This window comes from Mixophyes fleayi, chromosome 6 (genome assembly GCF_038048845.1).
Source record: "Mixophyes fleayi isolate aMixFle1 chromosome 6, aMixFle1.hap1, whole genome shotgun sequence".
Lineage (NCBI taxonomy): Eukaryota > Metazoa > Chordata > Amphibia > Anura > Limnodynastidae > Mixophyes > Mixophyes fleayi.
In genome coordinates, this window is record NC_134407.1 from 37,120,977 (window position 1) to 37,139,865 (window position 18,889).

Sequence of the window (18,889 nt, forward strand, 5' to 3'; positions counted from 1 at the left end):
TTACATTCTCCGTAGAACTGAGCTGAATTTTTTTGTAATGAAAAAATATAATTTGCAATTAATTAGTCATTTGACTGAGTTTATGGTTACAGCTGTAATTAAAAGCACAATTTCTTCTAAAGTTGCGCAAAGATGAAAGAACTCTTACAACCTAACATGGAACGCTGTAGACATATTAGATTACTGGAAATATTTCTTAATTGAGGCTAACAAGAAAATAAGTAGAAGTAAACAAATGATGTCATCTGCTGTTCATAAATCCCAAACTAACGAAGTAAAGCTGCCAATGGTTCTAAACCATCAAGCTTTGTTGGCAATCCCGATTGGACGTAGAGACTCCAAGTTTATTATAATCAATGAGGATCATATTATTGATGACCAGTAAACCAGCGACTCTGCCGATGATCTAGACTTCAACTCCACTAATCATCATTTATTTATATAGCGCCACTAATTTCGCAGCGCTATACAGAGAACTCAATCACATCAGTCCCTGCTCCATTGGAGCTTACAGTCTAAATTCCCTAACATACACACACACAGACACACAGACAGAGAGGGAGAGACTAGGGTCAATTTTGATAGCAGCCATGCACCGGAGCACCCGGAAGAAACCCACGCAAACACAGGGAGAACATACAAATTCCACACAGATAAAGCCATGGTCAGGAATCAAACTCATGACCCCAGTGCTGTGAGGCTAACCACTAGGCCACTGTGCTGCCCTATTATGGTGGCACATAATATAACTAGGGCTGTTGGAGAGGGGCGACCAGCAAGGGCACAACACTATAGGGGGGGCGCACTTTATGAGTATTTTAGGTTCATTTGGTTAAAATTAAGGGCTAGGGGGGTGGTAGTTTGCCTTCTCGCCCCAGGTGCTAACATTTTAAGTTAATGTTCTGAGTTTAATAACAATTTGAAGTCATAAATGTATGGTGGCACAGTGGTTAGCACTGCTACCTCACAGCTCTGGGGTCATGAGTTATATTCCCAATTGTGTGGAGTTTGTATGTTCTCCCAGTGTTCGTGTGAATTTCCTCCGGGTGCTCCAGTTTCTTCCCACACTCCAAAGACTGGCAGGGTAATAGGTTGGACCCTAGTGTGTGTGAGCTTGTGTGTCATTGAATTCCAATGGGGCAGGGGACGTTTTGAATTACAAATATTCTCTGTACAGGACTGTGTAATACGGTGGCGCTATATAAATAAGCGATAACAATAATTAGTAATACTGAATAGGTTATATAATACTGAGACATTAACATAGCGATCTAGGGATATGATTGCATCAGTTCTGTAATATAGCATGTTATAATGCAATGGGACTAAGTTAGGTAAAAGCCTGTTGCACCACACTTGGTAATGCAATACCCTGTGCAATATTTATATATTTCAAAATAAAGTCCAACATAAATATAAAATAAATATATACAGAAAAAACAGTAAACCACAGAAGGGTCAGCATAGTAGGAAGGTAGATTGTATATTAAATGCTCCAGGTTCATATGGGGATATGGTGCTAGGCTGCCTTAATTGAAAACGAAAAGGTTTACTAAAGGGGAACAGTGAAACAGTGTCTAGATATGCAGCTGCGAAACGTCATATATAATAACAAAATGTTTTACAGTGTATGGAGCAACGGGAATTAAACTAGATTACTTCTTTTGAAATAGTTCAGTGTATAGCAATAAGCAAGCTATGGATCTCCAGTTGTTTTGCATTTATAAATCCTAATGTGTCCATGCTGGGACTTGTAGTTCCACAACAGCTAGACAGCTACAGCTTGTCTCCCTTTGGTGTACACTATAATTCTTTACTGCAAAAGCAGTTTTTTCTGGTACTGAAGGGGTTAGCCCTTAGTTTGGTTGAAACCTTGAAATGAGCTGAGAGTAGGTGGAAAGCCATAAAATTATATTTTTAACCAATTTAAGCTACAGAACTTCCTGCCTGACACTATTGTAGAATTTCAAAGTCACCACTTACCTTCCTGTATCCTGAGAGCACAGAGAAGCAGAAGGGTGTATATTAACCACATGGTAACCGTCCCAGTGTCTTCCCTGCTGACTAGTGAAGGGGCCTTCACTACCTCTAGGATTATCGTCTTTCTTTAATCTCTTGATAAATGGGGGCAGCACATGCTGGCAGAAACAACTCATTCCAGTTAAAAGCTCCTGTCACATTATCTCTAGAAAAGCATCCCAGCTTAAGCCTCCTATTCCAAGTTTATTCTGATCTCCTGAGTTCTTAGGTCATTAACCCCCTTACACCTATATATGCCATAAGAGAAATATCACAGCATTAAAAAGTTTTTTGTTTTTTTTAAATTATATCATCAAAATAATATATTGTTTGATTGGTTATTATTTAATATCACACATAGAAAAGAGATAGTAATCTATTTTTTTCTATAAACTCAGCATAATTGTCATAATCATAATTAGACACTTGCTGGTGGTTTATAGAAGTCTGATTCCTCCAGCTACCTTGTCAGAATTCTCAAGTCATGTTGTGTATGTGTTGAATATATATGTTTACAGCAAAGTATTTATATGATTTTTTTGAGGTATAACATTTTGATCTAATAAAAGATGTGCTATTTTGCTGAATTAAATCTATAATTACATAGGTTTTCACGATAGTTACGATAGTTATGATTTACAGGACAAAAAACTTGTATAAAGAGAGAGAAGTCAGTTGTACTACTAAGGGGGGACATGCAGCAATACAGTTCCTGTAAAAGAATATGTCCCAGAACAGAGCTAATGTAAGAATTACAGATACAGAATGTCAAGTGTCAAAATAAAATCAGATTTTGGGATATTCTTAATTTCTAAGTTTGTATTGTAAAGGCGCATTTTGAACAAATGGGTATGACCCACAAAAGATGCTTAACCTGTGGGTCAGAATCACTTTTCGTGGTTAGATGTAACATTCTATTCAGACCAATGGCACAATGACACTTGGGGAGTTCTAGAACACTGGCACACTGACACATGGGCAGTCCCAGAACACTGGCACACTGACACATGGGGAGTCCCAGAACACTGGCACACTGACACATGGGCAGTCCCAGAACACTGGCACACTGACACATGGGGAGTCCCAGAACAGTGGCACACTGACACATGGGGAGTCCCAGAACACTGGCACACTGACACATGGGGAGTTCCAGAACACTGGCAAACTGACACATGGGGAGTCCCAGAACACTGGCAAACTGACACATGGGGAGTCCCAGAACACTGGCACATGGGGAGTCCCAGAACAATGGCACACTGACACATGGGGAGTCCCAGAACACTGGCACACTGACACATGGGCAGTCCCAGAACACTGGCACATGGGGAGTCCCAGAACAGTGGCACACTGACACATGGGGAGTCCCAGAACACTGGCACATGGGGAGTCCCAGAACAATGGCACACTGACACATGGGGAGTCCCAGAACACTGGCAAACTGACACATGGGGAGTCCCAGAACACTGGCAAACTGACACATGGGGAGTCCCAGAACAATGGCACACTGACACTTGGGGAGTTCTAGAACAATGGCACACTACCATATGGGAAGTCCCAGAACAATGGCACACTGACACATGGTGAGTCCTAGAACACTGGCACATGGGGAGTCCCAAAACACTGGCACACTGACACATGGGGAGTCCCAGAACACTGGCACACTGACACATGGGGAGTCCCAGAACACTGGCACACTGACACATGGGGAGTCCCAGAACACTGGCACACTGACACATGGGGAGTCCCAGAACACTGGCACACTGACACATGGGAAGTCCCAGAACACTGGCACACTGACACATGGGGAGTCCTAGAACACTGGCACATGAGGAGTCCCAAAACACTGGCACACTGACACATGGGGAGTCCCAGAACACTGGCAAACTGACACATGGGAAGTCCCAGAACAGTGGCACACTGACACATGGGATGTCCCAGAACACTGGCACATGGGGAGTCCCAGAACAATGGCACACTGACACATGGGGAGTCCCAGAACACTGGCACACTGACACATGGGGAGTCCCAGAACACTGGCACACTGACACATGGAGAGTCCCAGAACAATGGCACTCTGACACATGGGGAGTCCCAGAACAATGGCACACTGACACATGGGGAGTCCGAGAACACTGGCACACTGACACATGGGGAGTCCCAGAACACTGGCAAACTGACACATGGGGAGTCCCAGAACACTGGCACTCTGACACATGGGGAGTCCCAGAACACTGGCACGCTGACACTTGGGGAGTTCTAGAACAATGGCACACTAACATATGGGAAGCCCCAGAACATTGGCACACTGACACATGGGGAGTCCTAGAACACTGGCACATGGGGAGTCCCAAAACACTGGCACACTGACACATGGGGAGTCCCAGAACACTGACACATGGGGAGACCCAGAACACTGGCACACTGACACATGGGGAGACCCAGAACACTGGCACACTGACACATGGGGAGTCCCAGAACACTGGCACACTGACACATGGGGAGTCCCAGAACACTGGCACACTGACACATGGAGAGTCCCAGAACAATGGCACGCTGACACTTGGGGAGTCCCAGAACACTGGCACACTGACACTTGGGGAGTCCCAGAACAATGGCACACTAACATATGGGAAGTCCCAGAACAATGGCACACTGACACATGGGGAGTCCCAGAACACTGGCACACTGACACATGGGGAGTCCCAGAACACTGGCAAACTGACACATGGGAAGTCCCAGAACAGTGGCACACTGACACATGGGATGTCCCAGAACACTGGCACATGGGGAGTCCCAGAACACTGGCACTCTGACACATGGGGAGTCCCAGAACACTGGCACACTGACACTTGAGGAGTTCTAGAACAATGGCACACTAACATATGGGAAGCCCCAGAACAATGGCACACTGACACATGGGGAGTCCTAGAACACTGACACATGAGGAGTCCCAGAACACTGGCACACTGACACATGGGGAGTCCCAGAACACTGGCACACTGACACATGGGGAGTCCCAGAACACTGGCACACTGACACATGGGGAGTCCCAGAACACTGGCACACTGACACATGGGGAGTCCCAGAACACTGGCACACTGACACATGGGGAGTCCCAGAACACTGGCACACTGACACATGGGGAGTCCCAGAACACTGGCACACTGACACATGGGGAGTCCCAGAACACTGGCACACTGACACATGGGGAGTCCCAGAACACTGGCACACTGACACATGGGGAGACCCAGAACACTGGCACATGGGGAGTCCCAGAACACTGGCACTTGGGGTCCAACCTGTAAAAAGGGTGAGATAATAAGAGCTTCTGGATGCTGTGTGTTTACAGAAATCTGCAGTAGTTGCAATACAATAACACGCAATTGAACACTAGATTCAGTGACGCTCAGCAATAAATGATTTACAGCATGAAAATATAGCTAACAAAGTAGAATTTATCAACAACATGAAGGAAACACTGAAAACCATTTGGCAATTTCAAATCAGTAGTTAATTCCAAACCAATATATTTCCATTTATTTATATTTACAGTACAATATATGATCAGCTCATTGTATTTGTTTGTCCTTTTGTCATTCTTCTCTTCTCTGATGCTTTAGATCCTGTGGATTTCCCATTCATATCTTCATGAAGCAACAAAAGGCTTATTTAAGAACATGCTGCAAACAGATGTTCTATTAATTCAATCTAGCAAAAGTTCACTAATGTAAGTGATTCTCTGACTGGTTGCGAGGCTATGTCTGACAAAGCCGTCCGTTGTCATTTTTTTGTATTGATAATAAACAGGCATTTTAGTAGCAATTTGTATCCATGAGAAAATATGTAGTTCCAGTTTGACACCAAGATTGCACTACACAATTTATTAAATGTGTGTATTGGTGGGTATTATATAGGAGTCATGTATACAAAACACTATGTTTTCCTGTGAGGTGCTGGTATTGTCTAGCAACATCTCAGTACATGTTTTATCTGAATTTATAAGCCAGACCATTTTTCAGAGCACTTTTAGAGAAGCTCTGCATTTGGGGAAAAGACACCTAGATCCGCACCTAGTGTGACATTTGCTTAATTTGCAAGCCAATTTTGTTCTATATACTTTGTATATAAATAATTTATTATTTACATGTTACAAACACTTAACCATTGGCTCAAACAGGGTGAAGTCATTTTACAGATGAGATGCAGTGGTAGGGAATATGGGGCCACACAGAAATTGTTGCCTATAGGAGCAGAGGAAGTTAATCCGGGCCTGATTCAGATTTGGATTAAAACTGTTACCAGCAACTAAAAGTGACTTCATTTATGTTTGAGCAGAGATGCATCTGACCTCTTGTGTTTCCTCTTCTGTATTTTGAGCTGCACGAGTCTAAAGATATGTGCAACGTTAAATATAACGCATAGCTGCGTCCAAGGCGAAGATACAGCAATCATCATCACTTGCACCCGGTTTATGTAGTTGCAAAATTTGCATCTCCCAGCTAACATATTTCCAGATTTGTGTAAGTCAAAATAAGACGTATCTCAATGAGGCATGCTTAACTAGCGCTGGCAAGCCCATACTACACTGCACCTGCGAGTTAACGCCCCTTATCCGTCTTTCCAAGACCTAGGGGGGCCATATGTGCAAGATACCTGCAGCTCTAAATATGGAGCCAAGTTGTGAGCATGCACAGTGCTTCAATTTTGCACAAAGATACATCTCTGCTTTGCGTAAATGCACTTTTGTGCTCCTCTCCATCAGGCCCTAAAAATAGTGGATACACAAATACGTAATATGTTTCAAAAAACACTTTAAAGGTGAAGAATGATCTGGTACATTAAAGTCCTCCTCCCTTTTACCATTATGGATAAGTCCAGCTTTGCTGACATATAAAGAAACTGAGCCCACCAACATACATGCCTTTGGGGGTGTAGGTGGGCCACGTCTAATAGATGACAGTGGTGATTATATACAGTAACTCAGACAGTCCGTACTGTGTGGTTACACTTGGCAAATCGTGACGATATCTGTGTCTGTCATGGTCAGTGCAGCTGTGAGATAGAGTTGTTATTAGCACATATAAGGCAAGATGCACAGAGATATATTTCTTAAGGGGAAAAATGGGTTCTCCAGTGTTTGCATAATACATATTTATTTACAACACCCCATTCATGCGGTTATGAGCTGGATGTCTTTCTTTTTCTTGCAATCATTTGAAATAGCAAGTACAATGTATAGGAGGACCCCAGCCATCTCTTATGAAGCGCTTGAAACATGATGCAGTCTTGCCCGGCAGGACGTAGAATGAGCTCACAGCTCGCTTTGACATGGTGAAGAACACCTATAAAAATTTCACAATACACGTGGAGATGCAGGGCCAGTTTTCTGCCTCCCTGATACAGGAAGGACATGCGTGAGGGAAGCTGGCGTCACCCGCTCCCTGTGCCTCCCGGAGCCGCAGGTGCCTCTGCTCCACGTTGAAGGTATACATTAAAAGACTGGATCCCCCTCTTCCACGTCATCCCGATTGCACTCCGCTTGAAAACCAAGCATCCCGTAAGAAGCAGGCGCAGGTTAGCTCTTCCCCATCTTAGCAATGAGTTCATCACAAATTTTGGTAAGTTCTTCTATCTCCTTATTCTGTAAAGAGGAAGAATGATTGTGCGATTGTACGTGTGACAAAAGGGAAAGGGAAGGAGGAAAGGAAAGACCTTTCGTGTACTAACCTTTTGTTCCAGGGTCCTCTCCAAGGCATCTACTTTAAGCTGTTCCTTCCTGAGGCTGGCTTGGTAAGCTGCCTGTTCCTGCTGGGACTTACTCCGTACCTGGGCAATGTCTGAATTAGCTCTGTAAGGAAACAACACATAATCTTATCATACAGCTATGGCATATGATTTATGAGAACTGGTGCACAGGAAAAAGTACCCATTGCAATCGGACATTTACTTTAATTCTGTCACTTGATATCTGCCTGGTTTGTACTATCCCATTACCTGTCCAGCTTCTCCTCCGCATGGATTTTCAGAGCATGGTACCGCTGTTCTTCTTTCTTTACCCGTGCCAGATACTCCTGAGCACATTTCTTTAGCACCTCCTCATTCTGTAGAAGGAAAGGTCGTACGTTATCAGATCCTTCAAACGTGTGAAATTATTGCTGTAACAGGCAGCAACAAAGTGATCAGTGCAGCAATGCGGATCTCTAGAGTTAATCAGCTAGGACTTCAGTCCACAAGATCACTTACCTTTCTGAAACCTTCCAGCACATCCTTCATTTTCTCATATCTTCGGAAGAGATCAGCCAGTGACTTCTCCACCGAGTTGAGGTCGGCAAGAGCTTGTTCTTTTTCCAAGATCAGCTGCTGAACTGTATGGTGAGAGACAGACTTCTCTCTCTGCTCATCCTCTGTCCAAAGACAAATCTATTATCAGTGTCCTGAATAAAATACACACCAGTACTTTTCCTATGCAGTGCCGGAAACTTAGATAAAGATGGCAAATCTACAAAATATACCGTCATCAGACCCCAGACTGGCAACGCATAAATCAGTTAATTTGTAAGCTGTAGAGTATTCTCAAGTAGAGCAACCATATACTGTCCCTGCTCCTGGCACTAATATCTCTCACTGCAACCGCCTACACTGGCACACATGACCTGTAGCACAGGTACGTTCCTGGAGAAATTCCAATGTCCATCAATGATAAAATGAGCACAGGGGTAACACATAAGGGAATGAGCACACAAAGGGGCAGGTGGAGGTGTTTCTCCCAGCGAGTAGCTAAAAATGTTTATGGTTCAAACACCCAGAAAGTAATCACTGCAGTTTTTAAAAGGTACCAAAACTGTATTTTATAGATAGTTTGGTATGGCTCTTTACATAAACAAAATTAAAGATAATATTATTAATGCTTGGTCCTGACAAGAAAGCACCCTACCATATTCTACTGATAAATGTTACACACAGATGTTGCTGTCTAGATTGGTGGTAATCTAAAAGCGGATGCTGGCAACACCGTCAGGAGTCAGCACGACATGTTCTGTCCAAATATTGAGGAGCGGGACCTACTGTTCTTATCAAACAGAATGACGTCCATGTGGACACCGACACTAATCTTTCTACACTTAAGGGGGCAGTTTTAGACTAGCTTAAGGCTACATTATGTTATTATAGTGACTTTGACTGAATGCGATTAATGAAGAGGGCGGCACCACAGAAGGACGTCCATGCGGACGCTGACAGTAATGTTTGTACACTTAAGGGGGCAGTTGGAAGAGGCGCAGCCTCTTCAATGTTATTAAGTAAGGCTTACATAATGTAGCCTTAAGCTAGTCTATAACTGCCCCCTTAAGTGTAGAAAGATTAGTGTCGGTGTCCACATGGACGTCATTCTGTTTGATAAGAACAGTAGGTCCCGCTCCTCAATATTTGGACTGAACATGTTGTGCTGACTCCTGACGGGGTTTCCAGCATCACATTTTAGTACCCAACCCGTCTAGAACACAGTTTATATAAAAAAAAAGTATTAGTTTGATATAGACTAAGATTGTGTTCAAAATAATAGAAAAATAATCATGATGACAGTTTTTTTTATTTAGCCTGTTCATTAGTACTACCATTGGGTCTAACCCACATTGTATAATATACACACTATCTAATTACCGTTGCATGAACTATTATATACAGTTAACTAAACGGGGTGGAAACCCTTACAGCATTGCAATGTTTGTTACAACTGGCCAGGGAAACCAACGGCAACCTGGCCAAAAAGTGTGTCCCAATGATGGGATGTGGGCGTCACATGATCAGCTCACACCGTCACTTGGTATGCCCTCATCGGCACGGTATACTCTACTACTGCCGGGAGTTTCATTCACCTAATCGGCTTTAAATTCTGGAGATTCCTCGAATTGTATAATTATTAATATCGAGATTAACGGAGATTAACCCCGATTTATGCTGGCCACAATGTGATATTTGCAGCTCTATTCGGCAATTGGCCCAATATTGTAGCATCTATGATCTCAAAATGACCCTCACACCAGATCATAACCCAATGGAAATTGCATAGATTATTACCGCACATATTGGTCGGAAGATAACTGCACATGACCATCATTGCCCTCCTCACTAACAGGCCCCGGAAGAAAATGTGTCTGTCTGGCCGGATCTTGTCTAATTTGGCCACTTACATGTTCCTGAGCACTGCACAATAATTTAATGGACAAGCAACACTTCCCAGAGTTCACAACACAGAGCTATAAACATACAGTAAGTTCTTACCTGGGCTGCCTTGTGTTTGCAAGCAAAAAAAAAAAGCAGGAGGTAAAAAAATAAACAAATAAAATAAGCAAAAGTAAATCAGATTAATTAGAGGGGAGAGCGGTTAATTAGAGGGGAGAGTGGCTTAATAGAGGGGAGAGCGGTTAATTAGATGGTAGATTGGTTTATTATAGGGGAGAGTGCTTTATTAGAGGGCAGAGTGGTTAATTAGTGGGGAGAATGCTTTTTTATAGGGGAAAGAGATTGAGGGCCAGAGCTGGTTGTAAAATGAAATATAGAGGGGTGGAGTTATTTGTAAAGGAACACTGGACAGAAGTGGCAAAAACTCCACTAACAACCAAAATGTTGTGCAGCAATTCAGGTTTATATCCTTTCAAAACTATGACTGCAGCTGGCTTTTTTCAGTGTAGGATCGTAATTGGCTCTATCTGATCACATATTGATTTCATCAACTATAATTTGTGTATTCTAGAGGATCCATTACTTGTAAATCAGGAGGCTGCTCTATTCCTGGGCTAAAACGGAATTTACAGATGCAAGACGTTGTCTGGGGTGATGTATCAAGTGTGATTGGCAATCTCTATATTAATAAGCTGCGTGAATCTTTGATGCTACCTACGCAGCTCAGTGACTGGTTGTAGATGTTTAGCCCCTTCATAAATCCGACAAAAAAGAATCAGTTTGCACACAAAATGCAACACATTCATCAGATAAAAATATATACAAAAATACATAATGAATGTGGTTCTTTTAAAGTTTTTACGATATGTTTACATCGATTGAGGTGGGGCCCTCATACTATTTTTCATATGTGTTATAGCATCAAATATAAAATAGTGTTTGTACTGTCCAGTTCAGATCAGTAACATTAGTTGCATTGTATAGCGATAATAAAGAAAAGTGTTTTATATTTGTCAGACGGGTTTAATGTTGATCTGTAGTGTAGTGTGCTTTATGAAATACCGTCTCCCTTGTGATTTATTTTCCAGGAACTGAGCTAATGATCAGGAAACAAAGAACAAATTCATTTCTGGTGTAAAAACTGCAAAGATATAACAATATGTATCTGTCAAGCGTTCCAGGGCAGTGTCCAACAGAATCCCATTTAATGTAAATGTTTAGTACAAAGGTGTAATGGATAATCTGCAGGAAAGGTGTTATAAGATTCAGAGGCCAGCAGGGTCAGTATATTGGGATAAAAAAAAAAAAAGAGCGCCCACCAATTCAAATCCCTCGATATGACAATATGACGAACATGTATATAATACTGATATAAATATATATATATATATATATATATATATATACACACACACACACACACACACACATACATACATACATACATACATACATACATACATACATAGTAAACTTACCAATCATCTGTGCAATTGTCTGTTCATATTCAGCAACAATTTTCCTAAAAAAAAAAAGCCATCAGTCAATACTTATTTTCATTCCACATCATCCCAAATCAGTTTACTATATTAAATAAAATATACCTTAATTAAGATATTAACAATAAATGTAAACTGCTCAGATCCAGACAGTGAGGATTATTAGGACTAGATTAATTTCAGTGAATATTTATATGTATTTATATGCACTACATGGCTAAATGTATATGGACACCCGAAAATCACACCCATAAGTGTTTGTTAAACATCGCATCCAAATCCATGGGCATTAATATGGAGTTGGGAAGGATTTTCACTACATTCTTGAACATGGCTGCGAGGATTTTCATTGATTCAGCCACAAGAGCCTTAGTGAGGTCTAGCACGGATGTTGGGCGATAAGACATGCAGCTGCTCTCTGTGCAGGTCAGTCAAGTACTTCACACCAAACTTGGAAAACCATTTTTTGATGGTCCTCACTTCCCCTTACCACAGAGTTGGAAGCACACAAGTCTCTAGAACGTCATTGTATGCTGCAGCATTAAGATTTCCACTTCACAATAACAACATTTGCAGTGGACCAGGGCAGCTCTAGCAGGTCAGTGTCAGGCACCGTCCCTGCATTGCGTCCACAGAGCGGGGACGGCTGCCTGCCACTTCCGGCTGGGTAAGCTCTGTTGCTAGGCAACAGATACGCTGCTTCACCCGGCCATCAGAACACTCCCTGAGCAGGCCCAGTAGCGTGTCCTGTTGCTAGGCAGCGGGACGCTAATTCTGGCTCCTCGTTGGCGGTCGGTGACCGCCAGCCAATCACCTGCTTCGCACCTCTATATAAACCTGACTCTGACACCATTATGTTTCCAGAGTATCAGGTCTTTTCCTGCCTCCAGCGTTCCATGTGTTAGTCTCCTGCTTTTGACCTCCTGTTTGACCTGGCTTGTACCTTGACTATTCTCCTGGATCCTGATTTGGTTTGCTTGATCTCCTGGTTTGACCTCAGCTTCTACGATCTTTGGATCTCCCTTAGTACTGTGTTGTCCGATTGGCTTAACATGGATTGTCCTGACCACCCACATCTCTAATACACTGGTGACTGTCGTGGAGAACCTCAACCTGTGCACCCTTAGCAGCAAAGCCCAAACCTCCTTGTGGGTGTCCCTGGTGAATACCGGGGGTGCGTTGGACTCCGCACCTCCTTGTTCAGTACACAAATATCAGTTAGTAGCTGCATCCAATTCATCAGCTTGACAGTCAGAAGTTTGATGAACTGACTGGTTAGAAAGGTGGCACCCTAAGGCAGTGCCACACTGAGTCACTGAGCTCTATAGTACAAGTACATGTTTGCCTATGGAGATGGCTGTATGCTTGACTGTATGCACCTGTTAGCATTGGGTTTGGCTGAAATGGTCAAACACCCTAATTAAAAGGGGTGTCCACATACTTTTGGCCATGTATTGCTAATGATACACAGTTTGAACAAGTAAACAACATACAGTATGTATTAATGCTAATCCTATTACATTGCACTATATTACATTGCTATTATCATATGGCTACTACTGTATTATATTGATATGCACATATTTATCTATATTTTATATAGGGCACAAGGAGAAGCATACAGACTGTGCATTAAAGGTTTTCTCTACACATTGAACTGTAAAACGTAACTAATAGTACTCACCCTATCTGTCCAACACTGCCATTTGGTACCCAGTTCTCTATACACCTCACTTTGTAGCACAATACAACCAAAATGTGTAGGCCTGCCTCTCAATGCTGGGCATGGATTATTCTCCAAGCTGTGTATTGAGGGACTGGATGACAACTTGCAGTTCAAACAGCTTACCGGAAGGCAATGGCGTCTGAATAAATGGTGTGGACAGCGGGTGAAGAGTGCTATCATTACTATTAGCATGTGCACTGCCCATGGACAGAGTATCGTAAATTATGTGTAGAGATACACATTAAAGGAGAACCCCACCCTGGATTTAACATTGAAGTCAAATAAATCCAAATAAAAACTGTGATTAAATTAGATTTTTTTTTTTTATAGAATATATCATAATTTATATATGGTAACACATACTCCACTTTTTTGCTACACCACTTTTACAGAGTACACGTTTTATCTATCATTGAATAGAGTGCTGAGTATATTGAGCGGACATCCCTTAGCAAATTTTATATTTGTTTGTTTATTGGTTGATTTGTTGATGTACATTTACTGGGTATGAGAGTGTTTGGATGATTAAGGCAGTCATGTTATTTAGTTAGTACTATAACAACCGTTTAATCTGTTAATTCGTTATCTGTTACATAATGTTGTCCAGTATGATAGAAAATTAGCTTTATACCTATGATATGAAAAGAATGTTACATTTCACCACGTAGGACACGTTCTCCTATCAGTGTTATAGAAAGAAAGGAGCATTAGGAAACCTGTCTGCTATCCAGGTGGATGTGAGTTTGTACTTATCTCCTTGCCATATGGAAGAGGGTTTAGTACTTAGGATTTGTAAGGCCGTCTGAGGTATAAAAAGCAGGATTACAGAATACAACAAGAGGATCGGCTGCTCTGTTTAAGTCGGCCCAGGCTCCCAGACCCCTTAATATGAAAACCTAGATCCTAGACTTATAGCGCAGGATTTACTGCAATACCTGAACACTCGTCAGTAAATGACGGAACTGAATGGATCTCTGTGACGACTCACCTCATCTCCACCACCTCACAGCGGCTGCCATCATACTTCTTCTTCCACTCCACTGCCTCCCTCTCTTTAGCTACAATCTAGTGAAGAACAAGAGCAGATTAACGGGACAACCGAATATCAGCGGCAAAAAGAAGAGCAAGTCATTTAGGATTAATGTGTAGATAGATGTCAGAACTAGAGAGGAGAGTTCTGACCTACAGATCCTGTCTGCACCCTAATATGTATCTGAAAACTGTATTCTATAAGGTATCTAATTCAGGACTTGATTTACAATTAGGCTCAGAAGGCCTGTGCCTATAAGTAGTCATAGATCTAATACAGGCAAGATAACATAGTACCTCTCATTTCATCAATCACCCATCTTTAGTTAATTCTACAGACTTTTAACAAACCTTCACCTGTGATAGAACTACACAAGGAATGTGATCTCCAATATATCTCGCTTCTACTGTCCCACTCAAAACGTAACATTTTGCATTAGGTGGTGATCAAAGACAAGCTTAAATCCTGTGTTTACTTATCTAAATAGTGCTGTTTGTTCAATCTGCCAGGTCCCCCAATGCCCCAAATGGTCCCATGCTTGTCCTCTGCATATTACACCTGCTTGTATTATACAAACAGGCAGCGGTGTTGTCAACGCTCCTCCCCACTGTACATCACAGTGCATGTGAATGGGAAGTATAAGAGGGAGGGGCATTGACAATAATGCTGCCTGCTTGATCAGACGAGCAGCCCTAGAATGCTGGAGTCTGGTATGGAACTACTGATGGATTTGGGGGACTTTACGGACTGTGTGAGAGGTGTGTAACAAGTAAGCAATACACTGTATTTAAATTTAAAGTGAACTGTGCCCATTATTAGATTTTAGTACTCTAACGTCACCCACAGGGGACTGGTCATGGGGACCAATGGATCCTTTACTAAGGAAGCTTTAATGCTACAGTACATTGAGTAGATGTTTCTAAAATACCATAGTACTGGATTTTTATGCAAAAGAAAACTAGAAAGATTTACCAAACGAACACTGATTGTTGAGAGGCATATCTCATTTTAAAAAAGTAAAAAGCTAAATAGAAACAGGTGTAGTATAAGTAGTTTAATACGATTTCTATAACCAACAATAGTTTCAAAGATAAATTCCTTCTTTTTTTTTTAACAAATAAAGTAATGTTAGTTCCCTGCTGAATGCTGTACTATTAAGTGACTCTCAGTCCATCTGTACTGTGTACTGTGAGAATATCCAATGGTGCAATAGAGACACCTAGTGGCTGAAAACTGAATTTTACATTCAAACATGTAGAATTTCAAGCAGAAACGTAGGTGCATCCTGTGAACATTTTTATATTCTAAAAGAGAAGTTCCCTGTTCATGTGCAGTGTGAGTAATCAGAATGGATAGTTGCAGGGAAAACTATGTGATAGGAAACTGTGATGGACATTTACCTCTTCCCTGGCGAGTTGAAGTGCTGTATCAAAGTCTGGCTGCTGGTAGGCATGTAACAGGCCAGCTCCGGATGTCTCCATAACCACCGCTCGAGAGTAAAGTGACTTATGCGAGAGGCCAACATCAGTTGAGTCCAAGCCCTCAGACTGTAGGTAGGAAACAGGGTTTGTTAGAATCCCGCTGTATGTCTGCTTACCCTATTATTACCATGCAAGAAGAAGGTGCACACATTGGTAATGTAGCATAGATCACAGCACACAGCGAGCAGCTCTACCTTGCTCTCTAATTGTGAGTCACTACAGCAGATGACATTATAGGACAAACTCATATTTCTCCACTGTGACAAGAGGTTATTTACCCAAAGGTCACAATGACCGCTAGTGACTAGTTAATCAACAACCCAGTGCAGTTCCTGAACAGGACAAACAGTGATCGTGCAATAACTCCTTGCCTTCTACTCTCCTAGTAAAACAGGATTTAAATATGAAACAGCAAGGCATTCATGATGCTGCAGATTCCACAGCCAATGCAAAACGCAGTGCCGTGTGTGTTTAATTGGGTGTGCTGTTCTTAGACTGTAAAGACATACTAGATCCCATGTACAAGAATTTGCTTATTGCCAACACGTACTAGATGAGCAACACTAAAAACCTTGGTTTTCTTTATGGCTTATATTTTTCCTGAGAGAGAGGGGACATGGAGACTGTCTTTATTACATGTGGCACCTTTGTGTATGCATCTAGAAATGTGCTTCATTGAAGACGTACACTTTGATGCGTCCCATTAAAATATATGGCAAAAGCCAATCTCCACCAGCTCAGAGCTGGTTCAAAGGCCAAGTCCTATTGTGGAGTGCAATTGGTTGTGTGTGTTTCACACAGCAAGAAACACCACTGAAAATGTGCCTTCTCCACCGCTTTATCTAATGCCGTTAATATAGCTTCACAAAATAAAATGTTGATTTTGAATTGCACCACAAAACTAGGTGCGCCAACTCCTTACTTAGCAACTAAGACCGTCATTCGGTCAAACTCCCGGTCCTACGCAAATGCTGCTATCTTGCTCCGCAAACCCAAGCCCTCTGATGAAAAGCCAAATGCACAGCAGCACCAAACAGCGTTCTGCACTACACTGGTGCCGTTTTGCGCTTTGTAAATAAGGACTACACCGTGTCTGTGAGGTGTTTTAACGATTTTGTAAGTCAAACACGGACAGTATTTAACCAAGCATGTCTAAATTAAATACCACTAAGGTCCAAATTAAAGAGCAAAATACAAATGAGGGTCACATTAGCGTTATGGAGATTGCACTCATCTCATTGGAAGAACCTACTATTTATTCCTCTATTATTAATGACTAAATTCAAAATTTAGATCATTGCAATTTGTAATCTTTCAAACTCTTTTATAAATACAAAAATAAAAAAGTATTTGACTGGTACTAGTCCCTCAACTGATACCCCCAGCATTGTAATCACTGCTGGTGTCTGTATATTTCAAGCCTTGGGAGAATACTGGGGCAAATATCTAGGCGTTGCGGATATTCAATTAAGGTGCTGCATTCACTATACAACTCCAAGGGTGCAGCTTTACACTTGGAAATTATTTTGGATATGTAGAATACTCTGTGGGGTATATTTACTAAACTGTGGGTTTGAAAAAGTGAAGATTCTAGTTATCATGTATTTAGTACATTCTACAAAATTACAGCTAGAATCTGATTGGTTGTTATAGGAAACATCTCCACTTTTCAAACCCGCAGCTTAGCAAATATACCCTTGTGACTTTATGTTTTATTGAATATTTACATACAATTAGTGGACATACACAATATCTTCAAATAGGGTGTTGAGGCTGTGTGGAAAACAGAGGTCTATCTTGATGGACACCTAAAGTAGCTCATTACCATAGTCTGTTATACTATCACAACTCACAACTCTTAAGCATCTTAATAACACTGTTATGCAAATTCCCCAACCCGTGCAGCAGTCATCAATGCACAGAGCACAACTAACACACACAGGTCAGGCAGCGGTGCACTCCCACATTATAGCTACAGACCACGAGTTATTTTCATCCAAGGTCAGGTGAGAATAGTATAAAGCTGCAGGACACAAACTCATTCATGGCAAAGTAGAGTAAGTCAGACAGATTTGGTTTTTTTGCAGCTCGTCACAGGTCAGCATAATGTGGTTTTAGGGGGATAAAGACAAACACAGGAAACCAGCTCTGTTTCCATGTCTGTGGTATGGCGAGGATGACCTGCGTTTAGCCACATGCTGAACACAGAGGGCCTGATTCGTTAAGGAAAGGAAAGCAAAAAAAAGGAGTAACTTTGCACCTTGGCAAAACCATGTTGCATTGGAGGGGAAGCTAAGTTAAAATGTGGGGACAGATTTATAGTTGGCTTGGAGCGTGTCCTAGATCAACTATCAATTTCAGTGTAAAAATGAAGCTATCAAGTATTTGTGTGCTACATGAAAAAACAGCCAATATTTAACTTATGTGCAAAATAATAAACTAATATGCACCCCTTACATTGTAATATGGTTTGTCCAGGAGAAAACCTACTCATTTTTTGTCTTACTTTCCTTAATGAATCAGGCCCAGAGACTTCATATATAATAGTGAGTTAATTTTTCTCAATGAGAATAACACACAAGCCAGAAGAATGAATGTGCTCCAAGGAGTTATTTTATTGCGGTCAATTCCTCTCCCAGCATTATATTTGTACTACCCTATAAAGAGCAATTGACTTTGTTTGACATTAGCCTCTGCTGCATTCAACAAATGAATAAACGCAGGTCAACCTTACTACATGCTGGAGGCTATGGGTGATATTTTATCTGGGCCAAGCACATAGCTCCAATGTTAATAAAGTCAAATATGCAGAGAAATTTAATTTTATTCACAGAATGCACTATGACCTCATGTTTTATCCTTATACTTTATAGTGAAAAACATTTTGACCCTCGTTTTTTATGTTATATCATATAACCTTGTTTACACATGTACTTTATTGTCCAAAAAATTG

General features: G+C 41.6%; 1 protein-coding gene across 5 annotated transcripts in view; it reads right to left on the bottom strand.

Moving 5' to 3' along the window:
* Positions 1 to 5,529: 5,529 nt before the first annotated feature.
* TACC2 (transforming acidic coiled-coil containing protein 2) overlaps positions 5,530 to 18,889 on the bottom strand; it is a 115,004-nt gene continuing 101,644 nt past the window's right edge. For all 5 annotated transcript variants that reach the window (XM_075216290.1, XM_075216291.1, XM_075216288.1 and 2 more), the window contains 7 exons: positions 15,856 to 16,002; positions 14,414 to 14,490; positions 11,679 to 11,722; positions 8,263 to 8,423; positions 8,014 to 8,120; positions 7,747 to 7,867; positions 5,530 to 7,660 (listed from right to left, as the gene is read on the bottom strand). In XM_075216290.1, coding sequence (XP_075072391.1) covers positions 7,595 to 7,660; positions 7,747 to 7,867; positions 8,014 to 8,120; positions 8,263 to 8,423; positions 11,679 to 11,722; positions 14,414 to 14,490; positions 15,856 to 16,002 — 723 coding nt within the window. In that variant the 3' untranslated portion in view covers positions 5,530 to 7,594. The remainder of the gene's footprint in view (positions 7,661 to 7,746; positions 7,868 to 8,013; positions 8,121 to 8,262; positions 8,424 to 11,678; positions 11,723 to 14,413; positions 14,491 to 15,855; positions 16,003 to 18,889) is intronic.